At 50.8% G+C, this 21,300-nt stretch overlaps 2 protein-coding genes across 8 annotated transcripts in view; one reads left to right on the top strand and one right to left on the bottom strand.

Annotated features, from left to right (window-relative positions):
- Positions 1 to 3,816: 3,816 nt before the first annotated feature.
- Positions 3,817 to 4,935, bottom strand: TOMM5 (translocase of outer mitochondrial membrane 5). The gene is made up of 2 exons (XM_083817567.1): positions 4,747 to 4,935; positions 3,817 to 4,319 (listed from the first exon to the last, which is right to left on the bottom strand). Exons 1-2 carry the CDS (start codon positions 4,865 to 4,867, stop codon positions 4,285 to 4,287), a joined length of 156 nt encoding a protein of 51 aa, XP_083673693.1. The 5' UTR covers positions 4,868 to 4,935; the 3' UTR covers positions 3,817 to 4,284.
- Positions 4,936 to 5,082: 147 nt separating this feature from the next.
- The window catches only part of FRMPD1 (FERM and PDZ domain containing 1), a 58,225-nt gene continuing 42,007 nt past the window's right edge, over positions 5,083 to 21,300 (top strand). For 4 of the 7 annotated variants that reach the window (XM_083817479.1, XM_083817475.1, XM_083817480.1 and 1 more), the window contains exon 1: positions 17,088 to 17,184. The gene's annotated coding sequence lies outside the window, so the exon portion shown is untranslated. Of the gene's footprint in view, positions 6,147 to 16,195; positions 16,851 to 17,071; positions 17,193 to 21,300 lie in introns of those variants that run through there. The other 3 variants (XM_083817476.1, XM_083817477.1, XM_083817478.1) reach the window with 3 other exon arrangements.

A 21,300-nucleotide genomic window follows, 5' to 3' on the forward strand; every position in this document is an offset into this window, starting at 1 on the left:
AAGATACTAATTTGTATGACACTGGGTATTTTTTTTTTTATTTATTTATTTATTTTATTTATTTATTTGTACTTAACTGACTGGAAAAAAAAAAAAGAGTTGCTGATGTGGTACATTTACACGTGCAACAAATATACAGGAGTTAGTAATGGGTCTTAAATGCAGAACAGGTACAAGTACAGATAATTTGCTGGAAAATGAAGTCATCTGTTTCACATTAGGGGGTAACTGTACATTACCATTGTGTATTTTAGTATGTGAGCTTCACAATGATTAATTACTCTTGCATTTAAACAGCACCTGGTTTCCACAGCAAGCAATTCATGTCAATTACTAGTACAACCGTGTCAGCATTTGCAAGTGTGATGACAAATCTGTTAACAAAAAAGTTGTATTTAATTTAACACAGATCCAGAAAAAAAAAAAAAAGATTTTTCAGTGCTTATTTTTCAGAGAAGTTTTGCAGGTGTATTTTTACACACTTTCCAGTCTAGTGCTTTTACATAAAATAAGCTGCATGGTAAACCCTGCTCTGTGCTAATTCTTAGTGCTAAATGCTTCATAATTTTCTCATTATTTTTCTAATGTCTTTGCCATGCTTCTAGATGTTACTGTATGCTGTGCTGTCTGTAGAATTCTCCAGCAGAGTGCTTGTTTCCCCACATTATATGCAGCGATAATTAATCTTCCCCAGAGTCACATTATTCTGACTGTCTGAACTCATTTACCTGTACTGGGTATGGCTGCGATGGAGTTAACTTCGGTGCGGTGCTCTGCATTTGCAGCTTGAACAGCATTGGTATCACACCAGTGTTGTGTGTACTGCTGAGCAGTGCTGGCACCGCATCAGGACTTTCTCTACCCCCCAAGAGCCAGCAGGCTGGGGGTGGGCAGGAGATGGGGAGGAGACGTCACCAGGACAGCTGACCCGAACCGACCAAAGGGATATTCCATGTCATATGATGTCACACTCAGCAATAAAAGGCAGAAAAAGGAAGAAGAGGGGAGGGGTGAGCTCTCGTTGTGAAAACGTCTGTCCTCCCAAACAATGGCTACATGTGTTGAGAATGCCTTCAAGGACTGTAGTCAAACATCGCTCATTGGTGGGAAGTAGAGAGTAATTTCTTTCCTCTTTTTTTTTCCCCCTTTTCCCTTTAGTTAAATCGTTTAATTAATAATAATTTTCCCTTAATACTTTTTTTTCATTTAATTAAATTATCCTTATCTCAACCCATGAGTTATTTCTTTCCTTTTTTTCCCCTCCTCTTCTGAAGAGGGGGAGTGAGAGGGCGGTTGTGGTGGGGTTCAGCTGCCTAGCAAGGTAAAACCACCACAGTACCTGCTGCCACCAGAACACATTTCCAGGAAATATTGTTTTCCACTGCCTCATCAATGTTCATTTCCAATCGTGAGAGTCAATTTGGGAGGCATCTTGATCAAACAAATTAGTAAAATCAGCTCCACAGGGAACAGAAGTGATATACTGCTCTCCTTAACAGTCGCTTAGTGTGGAGCTGCCCATACAACCAGGGGAAGGAAATCACAGCTTGTTGGTCATGTAACAGTTCTGTCTCAGAAACGACAGAAATTTGTTTAATTAACATAGAATGGAATAACTCAGGCTGGAGGAAATCTCTAGAAGTCTCTAGTCCAACCTCACACTTAACTTGGGGTCAGCTGAAAGCCAGACCAGATAATTCAGGGTTTTATCCAGCCTGGTCCTGAAAGCCTTCAAGGTTAGGGACTACACGGCCTTTCTGGGCAACCTCTTCCACTGCTTGACTGTCCTTCTGTGGAAGAAGTTCTTGTATCTGTCATTTCCATTTATGACTGTTGTCTCTCATCCTCCTGCCATGCACCACTGTGAGTAGCCTGACTCCATCTTCTAGAAAAGAAGTACCGGTAGGTACTGGAAGGTTGTTACTGGGTGCCCCTCAGAGCCTTCCCTTTTGGTGCAGAAAATACCAAACAGCAGTGAGACAGAATGTGGCAAAGATTCCCAGGAAATGAAATCATATTATATCGTAGAATCATACCATAGAACGGCTTGGGTTGAAAGGGACTATAACCACTATCCAGATCAAATCCCCCTGCCATAGGCAGGGATGCCGCCCACTAGATCGGGCTGCCTAGAGCCTCGTCCAACCTGGTTGTGAACACCTCCAGGGATGGGGCATCCACAGCTTCCTTCTCTGGGCAACCAGTTCCAGTGCCTCACCATCCTTACAGTGATGAATTTCCTCCTAACCCCTAATCTAAGTCTCCGCTCTCTTAGTTTAAGAAAAGGGTCCTCTTTTCTACCCTTTTTAAAAATGGGAGTGATGTTTCCCTTTTTCCTGTCACTTCACCTGACTGCCCAGACTTTTCAGGTAGGATGGAGAGAGGCTTGGCAACTACATCAGCCAGTTCCCTCAGGACCCTTGGGAGCATGTCATCAGGCCCGACAGACTTCATAGAATCATAGAATCTTAGAATATTTGAGTTGGAAGGGACCCACAAGGATCATCGAGTCCAACTCCTGGATCCCCAAAGAACCACTCAAAATAATAATAAAATAGTGAAATAATAATAATAGAAGATCAGATCAGGCACCTGAGAGCATTGTCCAAGTGCTTCTTGAATTCTGGCAGGGTTTGTGCTGTGACCACTTCCCTGGGGAGCCTGTTCCAGTGTGTGACCACCCTCTCGGTGAAGAACATTGACATTCCCTCAGGTCCCGTCGCTGGTCACCAGAGCAGAGATCAGTGCCCGCCTCTCCACTCCCCTTGCGAGAAACTTGCAGACCACAACGAGGTCTCCCACCGTCTCCTCTAGGCTTAACAATCCAAGTGACTTATCTGCTCCTTATGTCTTCCCCTATAGACCCTTCTCCATCTTTATTGCTCTCTTTTGGACACTCTCTAACAGTTTTATGTATTTCTTCCTTATACTCTGGTGCCCAGAACTGCATATAGTACTTGAAGTGAGGCTGCACCAGCTCAGAGCAGAGCAGGAAAATCCCCTCCCTTGGCCGGCTAGCAATGCCGTGCTTGATGCACCCCAGGATACGGTTGGCCCTCCTGGCCGCCAAGGCACGCCGCTGGCTCATGTTCAGCTTGCTGTCGACCAAAAGCCCCAGATCCCTTTCTGTGGGGCTGCTCTCCAGCCTCTCGTCCCCCACTCTGTACGTATAGCCAGGGTTACCCCTTCCCAGGTGCAGAATCCGGCACTTGCTCTTGTTAAACTTCATATTATTAGGGATCGCCCAGCTCTCTGATTTGTCCAGATCTCTCTCCAAGGCCTTTGACAGAGTCAACAACTCCATCCAATTTGGAATCATTTGTGAACTTGCTCAAAAATCCTTCAAGTCCTTCATCCAAATCGTTTACAAAAACACTGAAGAGGACTGATCCTAAAATGGAGCCCTGGGGAATCCCACTAGTGACAGATCACCAGCATGATGTAACCCCATTTACAAGAGCCCTCTGGGTCTCACCCGTCAGCCCATTGTTCACCCATCTTACTATGCTTTTATCTAACTGTATTCTGGTCATTTTGTCCAGACGGATACTGTGAGAGACAGTATCGAATGCTTTAGTGAAATCCAGACAGGCTTCCTTCGGTCAGCTAGCTGGACTTTTCAAATAGGATGGAGAGAGGCTTGGCATCTGCATCAGCCAGTTCTCTCAGGACCTTGGGATGCACATCATCAGACCCCCTGGACCTGTACCTGTTCAGTTTGATCAGGTGGTATCAATCCTTCTTTTTGCTTACTATGGGAGTCACTTTGCTCCCACTGGGAGATTTTAAAAATAAGTCAATACCAGAGTTCGTTAATTGATAGGACTGCTCTTCTATTTATTTTAAATCAATCTTCTGAAGTGGATTCATTAACAACCTAATTTCTCATACAGACAGGTTCAGTAATATTGATAGCCATGTGGCAATTTAAATGCAGATGCATAACAAAGCAACATGCTAGCACTTTATACAAAAAGAAGATGGAGTTTTGTGTTTGTTTGTTTGTTTTTAAACAGTACCGGAAGTATTCCATCATAACATACTGCTTTCTGTAGTACAGAGTATTCTGCAACCAGAAGTCAGCTGCAGGAAAAACAGACATCTTCCCCACACTCGCAACCAAGCTATCATTCTCAGGTCAGATATGCTTAAATGTCAACTTTTAAAACCATTTAGTATCGGATGCCTGTCTCTGACACAAAGGTTAATTAACAAAAATGGGAAAGCAGCTACAGTCCGTTTAATGTTCTCAGAAGCTGCGTCTTCTTTGCAACTCAGAAGCGTTCATATACTGTCCAGCTTCTTCAGGATGAAAGGAGCTGAAAAGAGAAAACAGAAGAGCATCAATGAGTCTGCACTGAAGCCGCAGCACGTGTGAGATGTTCAGACGGGCTGCGTTACCGCCACCCAGCTCCCTCCTCCCGACCTGACACCGCTGCTTCGGCGGGGCGAAGCAGCGAGGTGTAAAGGGGCTCGGGCACGCCGCGAGCGCTGCAGCTCGGGGCCCCGCGCCCGTCGTGCCCGCCCCCGGCGGGGGGCGCATCCCGACGTGACCTTCTGCCGGCCCAGCGGGCCGCGTCCCGTCGCCGCGCACCGGTCGCTGCCCGCGCCGCGCAGCAGCGCCACGACCCTGCGCCTCCGCCTCCTAGGAGCTGGGCAGCGGCCTGCCCGCCCGCCGCAGCGCGCAGCCTGCGGGCAGCAAGGCCGCCGGACGCGCCCGGCCCGGCCCGGCCGCCGCGCACTCACTGATGCGCAGCAGCGCCACGTAGATGAGGAAGTTGCGGACGGAGGCGAGGACGTCGCGGCGCATCTTCCGCCGCAGCTCCTCGGGGTCCATCTTCGGCCCCAGCCCCTCGATGCGGAACATGCCGCCGGCCCCGCGCCGCTACGGCTGCCGAGCAGGGACAGGCGGCAGCGGGGCGGGCCCCGAGCATGCGCGCGGCGGGCGGCGAAGGCACCGCCCTCGGTCGGGCGGTGACGTCATCGCCCCCCCCCCCCCCCCTTCCCGGCGCGGGGGGGCTCCTGGCGGGCGGGGCGCGGCCGCCGTGCGGCCCTGAGGGGGCGGCGGGGCCCGTGCCGGCGCGGAGCCCCCCCCCTCCCCCCCCCCCCGCCGGCTTCCCCGAGCCCGGCGCCGGTCTCCGGTACCGCCGCTGCCGTGCGGTGCGGGGCTGCCTCCGCTCGTAGCCGGCGTCTCCGCCACGCTCCGCCCAGCGCTCGGGAGCTGCCGCCCGGCGCAGCGCCCCGTCACGGACGCTCTGCTGTAAAGGAGAGACCCTCGGGGCCAGGCAGGTGCAGGGAGGCGGCGGGCGGCCCGCGGTATTTAACGGGCCCAAAGAAACGGGGCCGGCCGTCCTGGGCCGCGGCTGTGGTGTGGCCCCGTGCCAAGCGCCGGGCCCACCCCTGGGCGCTAGAGCTCGCAGGAGGCTGAGCTCCGAGCGCGTTTCAGCCGGGACAGCGGGTGCCTGCGAGCGTCTGACCCAAAACGTGTTCCCCTCAGGGTGCAGGCCTGAGAGCCAGGCTAAGCCAGAGAGCTGTGCGCACAGCCCTCAGTCCTCACTCGCTCTTGAACTCCCATCTGAACTGCACAGGCTTGAGCTAGCCAAACCCTGCATTTCCTGCCTTTGGGCAAGCGGCCAGCAACGCTTTCGGAAGCGGTCCGCAGATTCCAGGAACACCATCACAGATGGAGCCCCGCAAGATGTCTGGGCTCCACAGCCTGCTCCACTCTGCCTTTGCTACTTGGGATCCGGACATGCACAGAAGCAGGCAGATAATTCACAAAAACAGATTTCTCCGAGCTAAGCTGCCTATGACCTAAGGCAAAGCCAATTACAGGGCAGTTGCTTCTTTGTGCCAATGATTTATGGGGCTAATTGCATCTGTACTGTCTCGGGAAGGTTTTCTCTCCTTCTGTGCTACCACAGGAACCCTGACTTTGGCAAAGGATAGCCAAGGAGGAACCTTCCCAAACCACCCTACTCCAGACTGGGACTTTTCCCAGTTTGCAGGACGCTCACTTGCAATCCCTGGTCCAAAGGAATGGGCAGCCCTTTCTCATTACCAAAGTTGAAAGGCTGTCCTCCCAAGAGTTTTACGGCAAGGCCCTAAAAGAAAGTATAACAGATCTGTCCAGCTCTGCAGCTGAGGTAAGTGAGCATCCCTCTGCTGGCTTCCAGGAAATCTTGTTGATTTACTCCAGGTTTCTTTCTGAACGGTGAGTTTCTCTGCTTTCTGCTAGAAGAAAGAGATAGGTACGTCTTTGGCCCATTTTGCTTGAAAGGCAAGGAGTCTCATCCTGCATTTCGAGACTGCTGGTCCTCCTGGTCTTGCTTTGGATTTTTAAAAACTGCACAATAAATAAGGCAATATTCCCTCGTACCAGTGATTCAAATGGCTTTTTTTCTGCATGAGTGAGCAGCTTGGGTTCTCTCTTCTTGCCATTTCTAGAGCTGTGGGGAAGCTGTCTGGAAGACTGCGGGATATAGGTGCAAACAAGCTCCGCAGGCCGAGGGACAAAGACTCCAGGTGAAAATGGCAGGGCAGAGTACTGGGTGGGAATGAGGAGAAGAGGGATTGGCCAGGCAGGGCCACCCATGGACCTGACCTAGGAGACACTGGTGACAGCTTGCACTTCTTGGAGCCCTTTCATGAAGTCCAAGCACTGGTGCTGGGGTAAGACACAGAAGTGCAGAGGGCAGGCAAGAAACAGAAATTAAATCTGAAATTAAACAGAAATTAAATCTGTCCTGACTGCCCATTTGAGATCTCAAGCACTTCTGTGGGGGAAAATGGACTTGACAAGACATCTTGATCCTCCTTAATGAAGATGCTTTGTGAAGTGGCCCTCCACATGCTGTTCTGGAGTGTTTCTCCGGGGCTGCTCCAACATCCTGGAGAGGGCTCATCAGCCACCTGAAAGGACAGCACACCTTCCCTGTAGGCAAGGCAACATTAGCTTTCTCTAGCCCCTTGAGCACCTACTAATAAGATACAGAGAAGTACCAGAAACCTTCACTGCTGGAGCCAGAGCAGGATGTTTATCACTGATGCATACCAAAGAGGTTTTAGAGACCCAGGGGAAGACCTGCAGAAGCACAAGGGGGAGGCAAAGTAGATAATGCTGGAGCCTTGGTGCTACCTACTATGTTGACCCTTTCGCCCCATCAAAAGAATCAATAATGATACATACACTAATGGCAGTGTTTACCTTTGTGCAAGCAAAAATAATATGTCTGTCTTCATCTGGCCAATAAATTTCAGTTCTGTAATCTCTCTCTACGGACTCCACACAGTAAGTCAGACTGTACAAAGATACATTTTCTGGGTTTCAGTAAGCCAGCCTGAAAAAGGAATGTCACTGCTATTTCAAGGTGAAGGGACGGTTCCCATCCACTCCACTGATGCCTCCCCACTTCTCAGGCTTGGTTTATGGCCATGACACCTCTCCACGTATGTTTTGAGTCTGGGACTGATGCATATACAATGGGCTTACATGGCAAGGTTTTGGTATTGGGAGAGGCTGCAGGGTTGGCATGGATGAGCAGAGCCCAGCAGCTGCCCCATGTCAGATCAGAGCCAGCTCCAGCCAGCTCCAAAACAGACCCGCCGCTGGCCAGAGCCAAGCCAGTGAGTGACGCTGGTTGCCTCTGGGAGGTGTTTAAGAAAGGTTAAAAAAATGCTGCATAGTAGCAGCTGGGAGAGAGGACTGAGAAACTCAGAGAGAAAAAAAACCCTGCGGCCACCAAGGTCAGTGTGGAAGGAAGGAAGGAGGTGCTCCAGACACCCTGCAGAGATTGGCCTGCAGCCCATGGAGAGGAAACCACGCAGGAGCAGGGGATCTGGGGGTAGTTGCTGCCCACGGGAGACCTATGTTGGAGCATTTTGCTCCTGAGGGATGGACCCCATGGTACAGACCCATACTGGAGAAGTTCTTGAAGAGCTGCTGCCTCTGGGAAGCCCACGTAGGATCAATTCGGGAAGGATGGCATCCCGTGGGAGGGACCCCACGTGGTGCATGGGCAGAGAGTGACCATGAAGAGGTATGTGGCTGGTGCTCCCTGCTCCTGACCCCTAGCAGTATGGTTAGCATGACAAAGAGTAAGTCAAATATCCATAATATTCTAGAAAACAAGCCTTATGAGGAGTGGCTGAGGGAGCTGACATTGTTTAGCTTGGAGAAGGGGGATGCAGAGGGGACACCTTAGTGTACTTTACAGTTACCTTAAAGGAGGCTATGGCGAGGTGGGGATCGAGCTCTTCTCCCAAGCACCAAGTGCAAAGACGAGGGGAAATGGCCTCAAGTTGCACCAGGGAAGGTCTAGGTTGGATATTAGGAATTTCTTCAGTGAAAGGATTATGCCGCATTGGAACAGGCTGGCCAGGGAAGCAGCTGAGTCACCAGCCCTGGAGGTCTTCAAGGAATGTGTAGATGTACAACTTAGTAGCATGGGTCAGCATGGGTCCTGGGACAGGGAAGCGTAACAGCTCCGGGAGCGCTGTCTGTAGAAGCAGGCAGCTACCAGCCCTAAGGGGGGCTTAGACTGGAGCTGCTGCTGGACGGCAAAACCTGTGCTCCCCTGGTGAACAGGGGCACCTCCGCTGTCGTCTTCCTCCTCCGAGCAGTGACTGGGTGACTGCTGGTCTTTTACATAAAGCCTGAGTCTAGGTTATGATTGTATCTTGCACTGCTCGATAAGATTTTGACCCAATCTGCAGGGGTCCGGGTGACAGAAAAGCTTGTGTAACTAGTGATTCTACTGTAGTTCTAGAAACTCTGTGCAGCTATAAGCCATGCTAGGTGCTGGAAATTGTAGATAATAAAATATGCTGATTGTTACTCTCTCTCTTTTTTTTTTTTTTTTTTTATAATTATAACCACAAACCTGTGGCCAGCCCTCATTCTGCCAAAGATCCCTAAAGAACCTGCCTGTCCTCTGTAGTGTTGGGTGAGAGAGTGACAAAATGTTCCGGGCTGACCACAACCTCCATTCCCCATTCCTCTGCACTGCTTGTGCGGAGGAGATAAAAGAGAGTGGGTGATAGGAAGGTGGGTTTAGGTTGCTTTTAGTTCTCACTGCTCTAGTCTGTTAGTAATTGGCAATAAATTAAATGAGTCTTCCCACAGCTGAGTCTGTTCTGCACGTGACAGTAATGAGTGAGTAATCTCCCCGTCCTTATCTCAACCCACCTTTTTTTTATATCGTATTTTCTCCCCCTGTTCTTCTGAGAAGGGGCAGTGAGAGAGTGGCTGTGTGGTTCTTAGCTACCCACCAGTGTTAAACTGCAGCATGTATCTTCTGCAGGCAATACTGCTCAGGCACATGGGAAGACACAGGTATCTAAGCCAGCCTCTGGCAGACCCTCCCAGGCGGGATGGCACTGGCAGCATTGCCTCTGAGGCTTGGTCTGCCATGTCGTTGTGCAAGCTGTTTTCTTTTGGGCCAGTCAATATTGAGTAGCTTTCTTCTTTATTGCATTTGTTTTCCGGTCTGAATCTGCACCCTCTGGTGTGAAGATCATGGAAGATGACAATGGCTATTACGTAGGGATTCTGCAAGTTTCTAGCCAGTGTATCTACTCAAATGGTGCACACGTAAATCCAGACATTGTACATGGTGTGTCTGGGGCAGCTGCACAGCAACATGAGTGTCCAGTCAGTGTTCACAGCAGTCATACCATCCAGGGCTATGGTAACAGACACCCGGAGGGGGCACAGTCTTCCCTCTATTCAGTCCCTCTCTTCAGATCTGCAGCAGGTAAAACCATCCCCAGGTCACTAAAGAGGCAAAGTCTGCTAGATAGGCATCTAACTATGCACAGTTAAAGCTCTGCTTCTGAATTCAGTGGACTGGAAATCTTGTCCTTTCAGCTAACTCCAGCCAGAAGCTCTGCCATGGATTGCAGCTCATGTCCACTTCTTAGGTCCAGGAGAGTCAGCAGCGCCAAGCAGGGTTCTTTTGGTGACTATGCAAGGGGGAAGATGTTCTGGCACAGATAAGCGAATTGGATGACAGAGACCAAGATGGAAATTACGTTACTCTTTTGAATGCTCTGCTGTAGTAGTGCTGTCAACTCCTAATCTAAAGGGGAAGCAGAATGATTAAGGAGCTTAATCAGAGATTTAAAATACTATATTGCAGTGACCTCTGTTAGGCATAAGGGAGGAGACTGCATAAATTCTCATGCAGGAGTACATTCAACATGGTACTCCTGGAGAAACTGGAATCCTTAGGTGACATTAGGGCTGTGGGAGAGATGTTATTTTCCTGCAGACCAAGTAACAATAAATAAAGCAGCATTCAGGCCCTCTGTCCTGTCATGTAAACCGAGTGGATAATATGGGGAAAAAACACACCTGAACAGATACTCCAGCAGTATAAATCTACATAGTAAATCCACAACAGAAGTCCAGGGTGAGTAAATTCATGCCCTTACCTCACCTCTGCATTGTTGTAGGCACAGCGAAAAAATACAGCAGTGCACAGAAAGACAAGCAACATGGAGAAACACTGCCAACCACAGAAATAGGGCACCTCGAGCTGGGGGTTTCCCACTTCACAGCAATGTCATGCTTCCACCCAGCCCCCTGGCCCCCTTTACTGTGGGGTCGTGTCTCCACAGCTCTCTCATCAGCTATATTTTGTTGGCGGGAAGCTAGGGCAGCAAGGCAGACCCTGATACGCAGCAGGAAGAGCAGGAGCAATAGGACACTGCTCAGAGCACTGGCCTGGCTGCTGTCCTGGGAACCCACATGCTTCCCACATGTCTGGACGCTGTGGGCTCAGCATCCTGGGGGCCAGACCATGACACAGAAAATGACAGGCTTATTTTCAAAGACAGGATTTCCTTTAGCATCAAAGCTTACCACCCCGCTGTGTATCAGCAGGCCAGCAGCATGCCAGCCCTTTCCTGCTGTGACAATGCGGCTTTAGTATCCTGCTTTCCTCACTACCTGCAGAGGCAAATAGGGAATAGTGCACAGACAGCAGAGCTCAACTGGGTCCTCCCAGAGGGAACATGCCTTAGGCAAGGGGTTCTTCTACTTCTCCTGTCATCCCCATATGAAAAATTCAGGGCACGTCTAGCTTGCCTGTGAAGGCTCGAGGCTGTACCAGTGACGAAGGCTCCACAGAACTGAGGGGGGCCAACATGGTACCCTCAAGCTGTCATGTGGTGGGTAATCCTTCAGTATTGCCACTACTGGGTACTACTAGTGGTAATGCTTCAACCTTCCCTTGTGTGCCTCTGCCAGACTGCTGCAACTGCCTCATCAGCAAAGACATGATCTTTGGCTGTTCCCTATCAGGGGATGCTGGATCCAGCAGCCCAAGAGAGGCAGGTTTGCTGCATCTCCAAGCACACCGGTCCAGCCAGGAGCAAACCTGAATGGGTGTTACCAGAAGGTGCATGCACACGCTTACGTATATGGCTGGCCACACGTAGCAGCACAGACAGACACCCTCAGCACTCCTACAAACTCAGATGGCCCGAACAACCTTATTCTGCTTCTCTGTCTGTCTCTGAAACACCATAAAACACCTGCACATGAAAAGGACGGTCCCTCCCCCAGGAAAGCAACTAGAAGTGGAGTTCAGTAAGGAGGCAGGACAGGCTGCCCTGGTTAGGCAGAGGGCACAGAAGACAAGCATCCTGACTAGCACGCCATTTATATGCTGCTGGCCCCTTTTATCCCATTATCTCTCATTTTTGCCACGTTTGTTCTCCACGGGCTATCGCCATCCCTGCCCTTCCCCACGTTTGGTTCCTGCCCTGAGCATCCTGCAATAAGCCCTCTGCAATCCTGAAATGCTCTTCTCCTGCACGCCACAGCATTTCCCATGCTCCTGGCAGGGTCTGTGGGGTGCTCAGGGGAGGGTGGGTGTCCACCCCCAGCATGTGGCCAAGCTCCCTTTTCCAGAAGAGGCTGGGCAGGGGCTTCTGTCCTGGAGTGTATCAGTGGGGATCCTTTGGCAGCCCCTGAATCCAGGGGTCTTCTTGTTTGTGCAAAGGAGCTTTTTGGTGCCAAAGTAAGCACCTGCAAAGTGTGTTTTCTTTTCTGAGAGACAATGCTTAGGGAAGTGTCATTTGACCAGTCAGGCTGGAGTCTGCATCAGTCAACCCCGGTGAGGTCAGACAGTTTGAAATCACCTGTCGGTTCTTGATTCAGAAATCCCAGGGATGTACCCAACGCTCCAGGTCTTCGGCTCGTCCTATTTTCCTATTCTAGCCTGGGACTACAGTGCCAAATGGGTTCCCTGGCTCTGCTAGGACTCCAAGGGAAGGCTTTTCCTCCTGTTCTGCCCAGGCATGATTGAAAATTATTTCTGATGTCTTCTGAAAGTTTAATGCACTTTATACTGAGGAGAACAAGAAAGGGAACATCACTTGTATGATTTGTGTGGATCACTTTAAGAAGCAGTTGCTACTCTTAAGAATGACAGAATATTATGATATGTGTCTGCAGTCTGAGCGAGCCTGAACCCCCTGGAGAAATGTTTTCTGGTCACTTGGATCATTAGCAGAAGCGTCTCTCTTGTCACTCTCTCCCCTTTTTGCCTTTTACCACAGATATAAAATTTGTGGGTTCCTTTTTGAGCTTTCTGTTGTTGAAACACATTGTCAGAGGTGTAAGAAGGAAGTCAGAAGTTTCAAGGCCAAATTGTGGGCCATATAGTTTAACCCTCAAACATTTGAACTTTTCTATTGCACAGATACATTTGTCCATTCCTTGCTAAGAGATCTGAAAGTATTTCCTCAAAAAATAGCTTGTTGAGGAGTGTATGTATGTTACCTGTAGGTTTGTACCTGGTGCACCTGGCCAATAAGCACGAAGAGTCAGGGAGGGAGAGAGCAAATCTCACATTTCCATATGTTTTCATTTTGATGGGTGTGTTTACTATGTGTTTACTATGTGTTTACTGTGTGTTACTATGGGTTTGTCTGTAATCTTCCTTCAGCTGTTTTCCTCATTCTCATTTTCTAGCTTTTATCTGCTTTGCTTTTGCTAGCTCAAGGCTACTGGCCTCCCTGTTTTCTTCAAGGTCTCCTTGCTTTCTTCAGCTTAAGACTACATGTACAGCAGAATTTGGAGCCCACCACCACTGTCTTTTTCCCTGGTTTGCTGTCCACATTTAGGAAGTCATCTACTAGCAAGAGTGTCAGGGTGAGCTCTGAACAGGCAGGACAAGCTCTTCTTAAGCACACAGAGGCAGACACTCTACAAGAGAGGTTCAGAGAGACGCCCTGGCTCAACCTACAGCCTGGCCTTACAGGTGAGTATTCCCACTGTGAGGAGAGAGCTGGTGCGTGCAGAAGGACTTGGGCAGGCACAGCCTCCTCTTGAGGGCCCCATCCGTTTCTCCAGATGATCTTCACAGCAACTGCCTCTGCAGCACATCCTTCTTGCCTCTTGTCTTCTGAGCTGCTCTTTCTTCCTCTGCTCACATACGCCTCTCTGTAATTTAAGAAAGTGGTTTGGGTCACCCACATAACACATAATGACCTATGATGGGCCAAACAGCAGCAAAAACTGGACTGGGCAGCAGCAGCAGAATGGCATGGGCAACCATACAGAAAGGCTGAAGGATAAAGCTGTGCCTTGTCAGCAGAGAAGGGAACTCAAGGCATTCCTGCAGACTTCGTGGAGCCAAAAACCCAGAGCACACAGGCAAGCAAACATAAGCCAGCAGCCCAGCCATACCAGGCCAAGCAACTCTGAAAGAGGGACTGACTAACCCACTAAATTCAGCTTTTCAGACATGCAAAATCTGAGGTCTTTTCTCTGTCTTGAAATCTTTATCACTCTTCCTCACAGGCTTAGTTTTTTTTATTCTGAAGCCTGGTAATTCCAGAGCAATTCTCTGGGTCACAAGACATCGAAATGGGTTCATGGGCTCAGCTCATGACTAGAATGAGCTCCCAGAGGTTTGATATTCTTTCAATCTTCAGAAGAACATCTCAGAATCAACCATTTGGAAGCTTCCAAATAGTTTTGCAATGTTTCCCCAGATGGAAGGCCTTTATAGGTCGGCTCTGACATGATGAAAACACAGGCAAGGAAGAACACTGCTGAGAGATAAAATGTCTCGTACCTTTCTAGGTAGATGTTTCCCAAGCTTTTGAAACTTGGAATACTCAGAGAGAGGAAAACTACATGTTCAGCTCTACAATGCACACAGGTAGATATCTAATGCATCTGATAGTTTGACATGGAGCTCTGATTCCTCTTTTTAATGGATTCCACTTTTCATCCACATGAAAGACAACTATTGCTTAATTTTGTTTTTAATTAAGGTTCTGCTTCCTGTGTAGATTACTTTAGAAACATCATCTATCGGCACTGTTAGGTACAGATGTATGTTTGTCCATTGTCCATAAAAGCCACATGAATCAGCAGTTGATGCAAAACCTATTCCGGGGCACTATTTAATGCTATATTAGTTATAGATGGCAGGAGCAAATCTCATTTTTGGCTAAGTTCAGCAATCACAAAATAGTACTGATCATGAACAGTGACAGACAAAGTCAGCTTTTACAACAGCAGAAGAGAAAAATAATCATAGTTTCCGTGGGTGTTGATTTGGGAGAAGAGCAGTTCCTGGGCTGGGAGCAAAAAAGAACAAAGGTAAAGGCAGAAGGACCCGCAGTGCGGAAATACTCTGGCTAATTAGGGAGTATGAAAAAGCAAAACCAGAAAGGCACAAAAGGGAAAAAATCAATACCTTTCAGTAGGCGACTCTTTTCTTGTCCAACCCTATGCTAAATAAAGGGCTGCAGACAGTAGCAGAGGAGTTTAAATACAGAACAGGACATTTTTACAGGGAAGGCTAGTGTCAGAGATGGAGAGGAAGAGCTGACACAGTGGATGTGGGTTCCTGTATACCCATTTGTGCAGTGCTGGGCAGTCACCAAGCAGCCCTATACCCACTTTCTTTGTCCACACCAGGAGAAAGAGCACTGCACGCTGTGTTATGTGATAGAAGCTGCTCTGCACACTCAGAGGAGCACAGAGAGGCAATGGCGGGGGGGAACCCAAATAATATCCTGTGCCAGTTACTCCCAGGAGCCATCAGCCTAACAAAGGTCTGTCTCCACAAGCTCAGAGGAGCAGAGGGGCACAAAGGCAGGTGGAAACTTGTGTTAGGGACTCAGCAGAAGGGGCACCCTACCCAGGACCCTCCCAGAGCCATCTCAGGAGAGCCTCAGCCCCAGGGTCCAGGCATAAAACACTTCAAGGGGAGTCAAAGCCCAAGCACCCTTGGGACCTAGGGGGGTCCCTGCCAGGAGCATGGGAAATGCTGTGGCGTGCAGGAGAAGAGCATTTCAAGATTGCAGAGGGCTTATTGCAGGATGCTCAGGGCAGGAACCAAACGTGGGGAAGGGCAGGGATGGCGATAGCCCGTGGAGAACAGATGTGGGAAAAATGAGAGATAATGGGATAAAAGGGGCCAGCAGCATATAAATGGCATGCTGGTCAGGATGCTTGTCTTCTGTGTCCTCTGCCAAACAGGGCAGCCTGTCCTGCCTCCTTACTGAACTCCACTTCTAGTTGCTTTCCTGGGGGAGGGACTCTGTTTGGAGTGTATGTGTGCATGGGGTCACAGGCCCCACGTGTCAGTGGTGCAGCACCTGGAGCCGCGCGGGTGTGCGTGTGAGTGTGCAAGCACAAGCGGAGATCCAGCCGGGCAAGTGGGCAGGGAGGGGATGTGGCTGGGGCGCCAGGGGGTGCGGGTCTCAAGGGGTGATACCACCGGAGGGGCTGGTTGTTGAGGGGGGACCGGGGCGGCCTTGGGCAGCTGTGTGCCGGCGCCTGCGTGTAGGTTGGTGCGTGCAAGGGGGGCTGTGCCAGCAGCTGGAGTAGTGCTGCTGCCGCAGGGGGCTCCCGCCCGCTGGTGCCAGCAACCGGGGCAAGCAGGACCAGGGGGCATAAAGGGGAAATTCAGATCACAATTTCTGGTACGACTGGTGATTCGGGACCTAGGAACAACCTGGCAAGGAGGCCTGGATGCAGAAGGGGTTAAGCTGCCTGTGAGCAGGAGCTGGAAGCAGAGGCAGAGGCGCTACCAAGGGAGGGAGGTTTCCCTTGCTGGCGAGGTGAGAGATGCACAGCTTTGTCTCCTAGCACACTCAGGCTTTTTAGCTTGGAGAAAAAGCGGCTGAGGGGTGACTTTGCGCTCTGCAACTTCCAGAGGAGGGCGGAAGCGCAGAGGGAGGTGCCTGCCTCTGCTCCCTGTAGCTGATGGAGAGACGCACGGTGATGGCACAGGGCTGCGCTAGGGCAGGCTGAGACCAGGCGTCAGGAAAAATTTCTTTCCCATGAGGGCGGTCAGACACTGGAACAGGCTTCCTAGGGAAGTGGTTGCTGCCCCGTGCATGTCAGCATTCAACAGGAATTTAGACGGTGCCCTCAGTAACTGCTTTAACTTTTGTCTAGCCCTGAAAGGGGTCAGGCATCTGGACTCAATGCTCTTTGAAGCTCCCATCAAATTTAACTGTTCTAATTCTAACATATATATTTGCATGTATGTGTGCGTACGTATATATGTATATTAATTTCCCAGTAATGGACCTTCATGCCAGCCATCCAGAGAGAACAGGATGAGACCGTTGGTGCTGTTTGTGTTTCTACGGGTACTTAATGCATCTGTTTGCCTCTCCCTGAGCAGGCAGCCACCAGCAGACGTGCTGTAGATGTGTTTTGTGTGTGCCTTTGGGGAATACGTTCTCAGTCTCACTGCTGCTTTTACCTGGGGCAAAGAGCTGCGGCACCTTCACCTCTACCAGGATCCAGGATTTGTCTTCTTCGAGACATTGCAGAGACCGAGAAAACCTGAGACTTGCCCGGAGACGTGGTGCGTAGTCAGAAAGAGCCTCTCCAAACCAGCGGAGGTGCTGCAGGCAGTGCGAGGCGGCGTGGGGGAGACCCGCGGGGTGCAGAGGGCGGGACAGCCGCCCCGGGGGGCCGGCAGCAGCACCGAGCGGGGCCCGGCAGCGGGGCCCAGAGGGGCGGGAGGGGGCGTGGCGGAGCCGGGGCCGCCGGGACCCCCGCTGCGGCCTCCTGCGCGGGGCGGGCCGGGGGGCGGTGCCCTCTGCCCCCGCTCCCCCCCCCCCGGCTCCGCCTTTCCGGACAGAGGCCGCACCTGTCCCCCCGTCGGCGGCGGTTCCGCGCCCGGCTCCCGGTAGCAGGTAACGAGGTCCGCTCCCGGCGGCACCGCCCGCGCTGGGGCTCCGCCGCCGTCGGGGCAGCTCGGGGTGCGCCCACGGGGCGGCTCCTCGGGGCGCTCCCGGCGGACCCCCCGCGGTGCCGGGCCGCACGGCAGGGGGGCGCGGGTGTCCCCCGCCGGCAGCCTTGCGGGGGGCTCGGGGGGAGGCGAGGGCGGAGCGGCGCCGCAGGGGCTTCTCCCGGTGCGGGCGGCACCCGGGGCCGCGGCGCCGTGCGGCTCGCCCGGCCCGGCCCGGCCCGGCCCTGCCGCCCCCCGAGGGACGCGCCCCCGAGGGCCCCGCAGGCGGCGCCGCCGCCGGGGTGCTCGGCAGGGGCGGGCGGCTGGGGAGGGGGGGCCGTCGCAGTCGGCACCGCGGCAGGTTTCGCTCGGCGTTGGCTGCTTGGCGGAGGGCGTGCGGGAGGGTCTTCGTGTTGACGAGCTCGTCTGGCCTCGGCGGTGTCCGATGCAAAGCGCCAGCCCGGAGCTGCCGCCGGGGCCGCGAGAGCCGTCGCGGTGGGTCTGCCGGCAGTGGTCAGCCCGGCGCAAGGCGGCAGAGATTGCCCCGTTCTGAACCGAGTCCAGCAGAAAAACGGCAGCTCTGGGGTTTGGTCTAGTGTCCTGCTCTTCCCTCTTAACGACAACAAAAAACAATGCATGCCTAACTACATGGCCGCTTGCTCCGTTATGTCAGTCCGAATGAGATGCTAGCGACCTTGAATGTTGAGTGGCTGTCTGCCTGTGACTTGCTCAGTTGTTTCTGGCCTGATCTCACTCTCACACTAAATGCTGTGAGCTAATTTTCCTTTGCATGGGAAGAAGCTGTAGATGCTCCCCCCTTCTCAAAGAAGACTTTCAGTTGTAGGATTCAGTCCGTGATACTGGCTTTTTAACCGCAATGGGAAAACATTATGAGAGTAATTTTACCTACGGTTGAGGGAGCTGAAGTCAAAGTGGCTTTAAAATGCAAGTGGTGGGTAAACTGGTCTCCAGAGAGGTTCGTCATGGCCAAGGGCACTGGTGTTGCTGTGCAGAGGCAGGGTCTCTGTGGGTCTGATGACATGCAGAAATCAGAACGCTGCAGAGGACGGTAGGTAGGATCAGACAGCCTGTACACGTTTGTCTGGTAGGTGCTACAGATTTTGATCGGATTTGCTCCATTTGTACGGGCTTACGGTGGCTATCTAAGCACTGAAACGCACCTGCCACATTCCACCTGAGAAATCTGTTCTGGATGTACATGCTGATCTCTACCTTCTGTATTTTTGATAGCACTCTGTGTGCTTTGTCTGTGGCTCTCTTGTTGAAGATGAGTGTAACTAAAGCAGTGGGCAACTATCTGAAGTTTCTCCTTCCTGGCAGATTTGGGTTCCAGACTTATCTCTGTGTGAAATATCTATCAGACTAATGGTCTAAAGGGGCTGTAAGACCAGAAATATTAGGAAGTGTGTTAGCTATAAGGGTCCCCTCCTGGAGGAGCAGTCCTACTGACGCAGAAAAATCTGCAGAACTGGAGATGAAGCGTAGTCATGTGAGACATGAAGCCCTCAGTGAACCATTTTCTCCATTTTTCCTTTGTTGCAGTTCCCACTCCCATATGGGGTTTTCTGTAACAAGGCAAAGAATTAAATGTTGAGAAGGTTATCATACAACCTGGTAAAAATCAAAGCTGGGAAAAAAAATCTAGAAGCCTGCAAAGCGGAACTTTTCTCTCTGTGTACATTCTACCTGACATCAGCTAGAGAGGCACTTCACTCTTGGTCCATTTACCTGTTTCTGAATTGTCCGTGATGAGTAAGCTCAGGGGCTGAATTGGGTGGGAAGACCAAAAAAAAAGAGGCATGGGGACCACCTGCAAGGACGCAGCACAACTGAAAGGGAGGTGCTGGCCCCGTTGTACAAAGGGGATGGTAGAGATGGCAGTGTGGAGACGGCTTCTTCTCAGATTGACTAGAGGGGTAGGAGTGCTCTGGAAGAAAAGGAGCCTTGAAAGAAGCCCGTGAAGACTTCCAGGAAGTAGTAAGTGAAGCTCTTTTCCACCAAAGCCTCTCAGTTGCGTTCTATGCCAACTATGGCTGCTGTGGGGAAGAGCAGCTGGGCAGCAGAACTGCCAGCGTTCAGTTGCAGCTGGGCTTACAGTTAGGTGTGGAGCTTGCCATAGAGACTCCTTCGCTTCTCTAATGTAGCCATTGGTAGCAGGCATATGGCACATGGTTCCAAGCGTAGTGCTATCTAATTTATATAACCATCCCTAGGTGCTTTCACCCATCTAAGTCTTAGTAAATTACCCCCTAAGCAAGCTGCTAGTAAGTAGAGCGGTGTGTTTAGTGCCGCTTAGCCATCTGGGCTGTAATGCTTCCAAAGAGCCTGACACTGTTAAAGCTGAAGAGGATTGTTAGGCAGCTTGTGAAATGAATGGCTCTGTGTGCAGCGTCACATTCCCAAGTCAGTGTTCTTCAAGTGCGTGTATTTTAACTTTCTTTAATCTTCCTTTCATATAATTTACCAAAAGGTTGTGCAGAAGTTGTTTCCCAACATATAGTCCTCAAGCTTGATAAAACCCCAAGCACGAGTAAAGATCACCTCCGTATGTGGAGGAACCTGTTACATTGCCTGTCCTGAGCTTGTGTGTGATCAGGTTAGTTTTCTTCTGCGTGAGCAACCGCAGGAAGTTACTGGGAATACTCCAGAGTGCTGAATTTCAGAGGCATGTTTCTTGGTTCAAGGTCTGCACCAGAACATGGAGATCAGTGCCAGTATGTGGAGTTCTGCACAGAATTGGTTTTTTTTTTGGTTTGTTTTTTTTCTCCATGCCATGCAAATTGCAGGTGCTGCATTTAGAAGAGTGTTGCCAGCAGCTCAAGGGAGGTGATCCTCCCCAGCTGCTCGGCCCTGCTGAGGCCACAATTGGAGCATTGTGCCCAGTTCTGGGCTCCCCAGCACCAGAGGGACATAGAAGTACCGGAGTGAGTTCGGAGGAGGGCTACTAAGGTGATGAGAGGACTGGAGCACCTGTCACACAAGGACAGGCTGAGAGAACTGGGCCTGTTTAGCCTGGAAAAGAGGAGACCAAGGGGAGACCTCATCAATATATATATAAATATCTGAGGGGAGGGTGTCGAGAGGATGGAGCCAGTTTCTTTTCAGTTGTGCCCAGCAACAGGACGAGAGGCAATGGGCACAAACTGAAACAGAGGAAGTTCCAGCTGAATATGAGCAAAGTTTCTTTACTGTGAGGGTGACAGAGCACTGGAACAGGTTGCCCAGAGAGGTTGTGGAGTCTCCTTCCCTGGAGACATTCAAAACCTGCCTGGGTGCCATCCTGTGCAATGTGCTCTAGGTGAGCCTACTGGGCAGGAGGGTTGGACTCAATGACCTCCAACGTCCCTTCCAACCTGAGCAATTCTGTGATTGTGTGAAGTTAAAGGCGAACACTTCCTTACATGCTGGTAGTTCTTGTTCAGAGAAATATAACTGAAGGGATGGAAGTCTTCACACACTTCCACACAAGTCTAGTTCTAGAAGTGAAAGTTACTCAGGAAGAAAGGCATTGATTTTTCTCCTTTTTTCCCCTTGCTCAAAAACATTTATAATTTTCTTTGGTTTGTGTGTAGTGGACCATGATACTATTCTTACTATTCCCCTTCTTCTGCTCTGAATCTATGCACAAGGCAGGAATGTAAGGTCTTTGCTAATGTTGTTATTCGGTGCCTAAACTCTTTGCATACTGTGCCCAGAACCTTGTATTTTGAAACTGACTCGGACTTGAATCCTCTTAGGTCTGCAGAAAGTTCTTAAACCAAAGCAGTATGAAGGTGTAATGGTACCGTCCAAACTATTGCAAATGACTGCTGAAAGAAAGCCAAGAGCTGGCGCTGCCCTGCAGATCGGCTGAGCTGCACAGCAGCCAGCAGCTTGTGCTCAGTAACAACTTCTGGGCACCAGTGGTAAGTGTGGCCAAGCTAATGAGAGGGACTGTCCTAACGAGTATCTGGGAGCACACAGTCAGCTTGCTGTTTGTGCCTGTTCCCAGGCAAACTGCAAGAAGTGCTCCTGCCTCCTCAGGTCTGGCCAAGCGTTGCTTGGATTTTGCTTAAAGATT

Source organism: Anser anser, assembly GCF_964211835.1.
Source record: "Anser anser genome assembly, chromosome: Z".
Lineage (NCBI taxonomy): Eukaryota > Metazoa > Chordata > Aves > Anseriformes > Anatidae > Anser > Anser anser.

What these genes read in the sequence shown, in the direction of transcription:
- TOMM5 (XM_083817567.1), bottom strand. Translation starts at nt 4,867, where the DNA reads ATGTTCCGCATCGAGGGGCTGGGGCCGAAGATGGACCCCGAGGAGCTG. An exon ending in CGTGGCGCTGCTGCGCATCA is followed by an intron (nt 4,320 to 4,746) that starts GTGAGTGCGCGG and finishes TTCTCTTTTCAG; the next exon opens with CTCCTTTCATCCTGAAGAAG.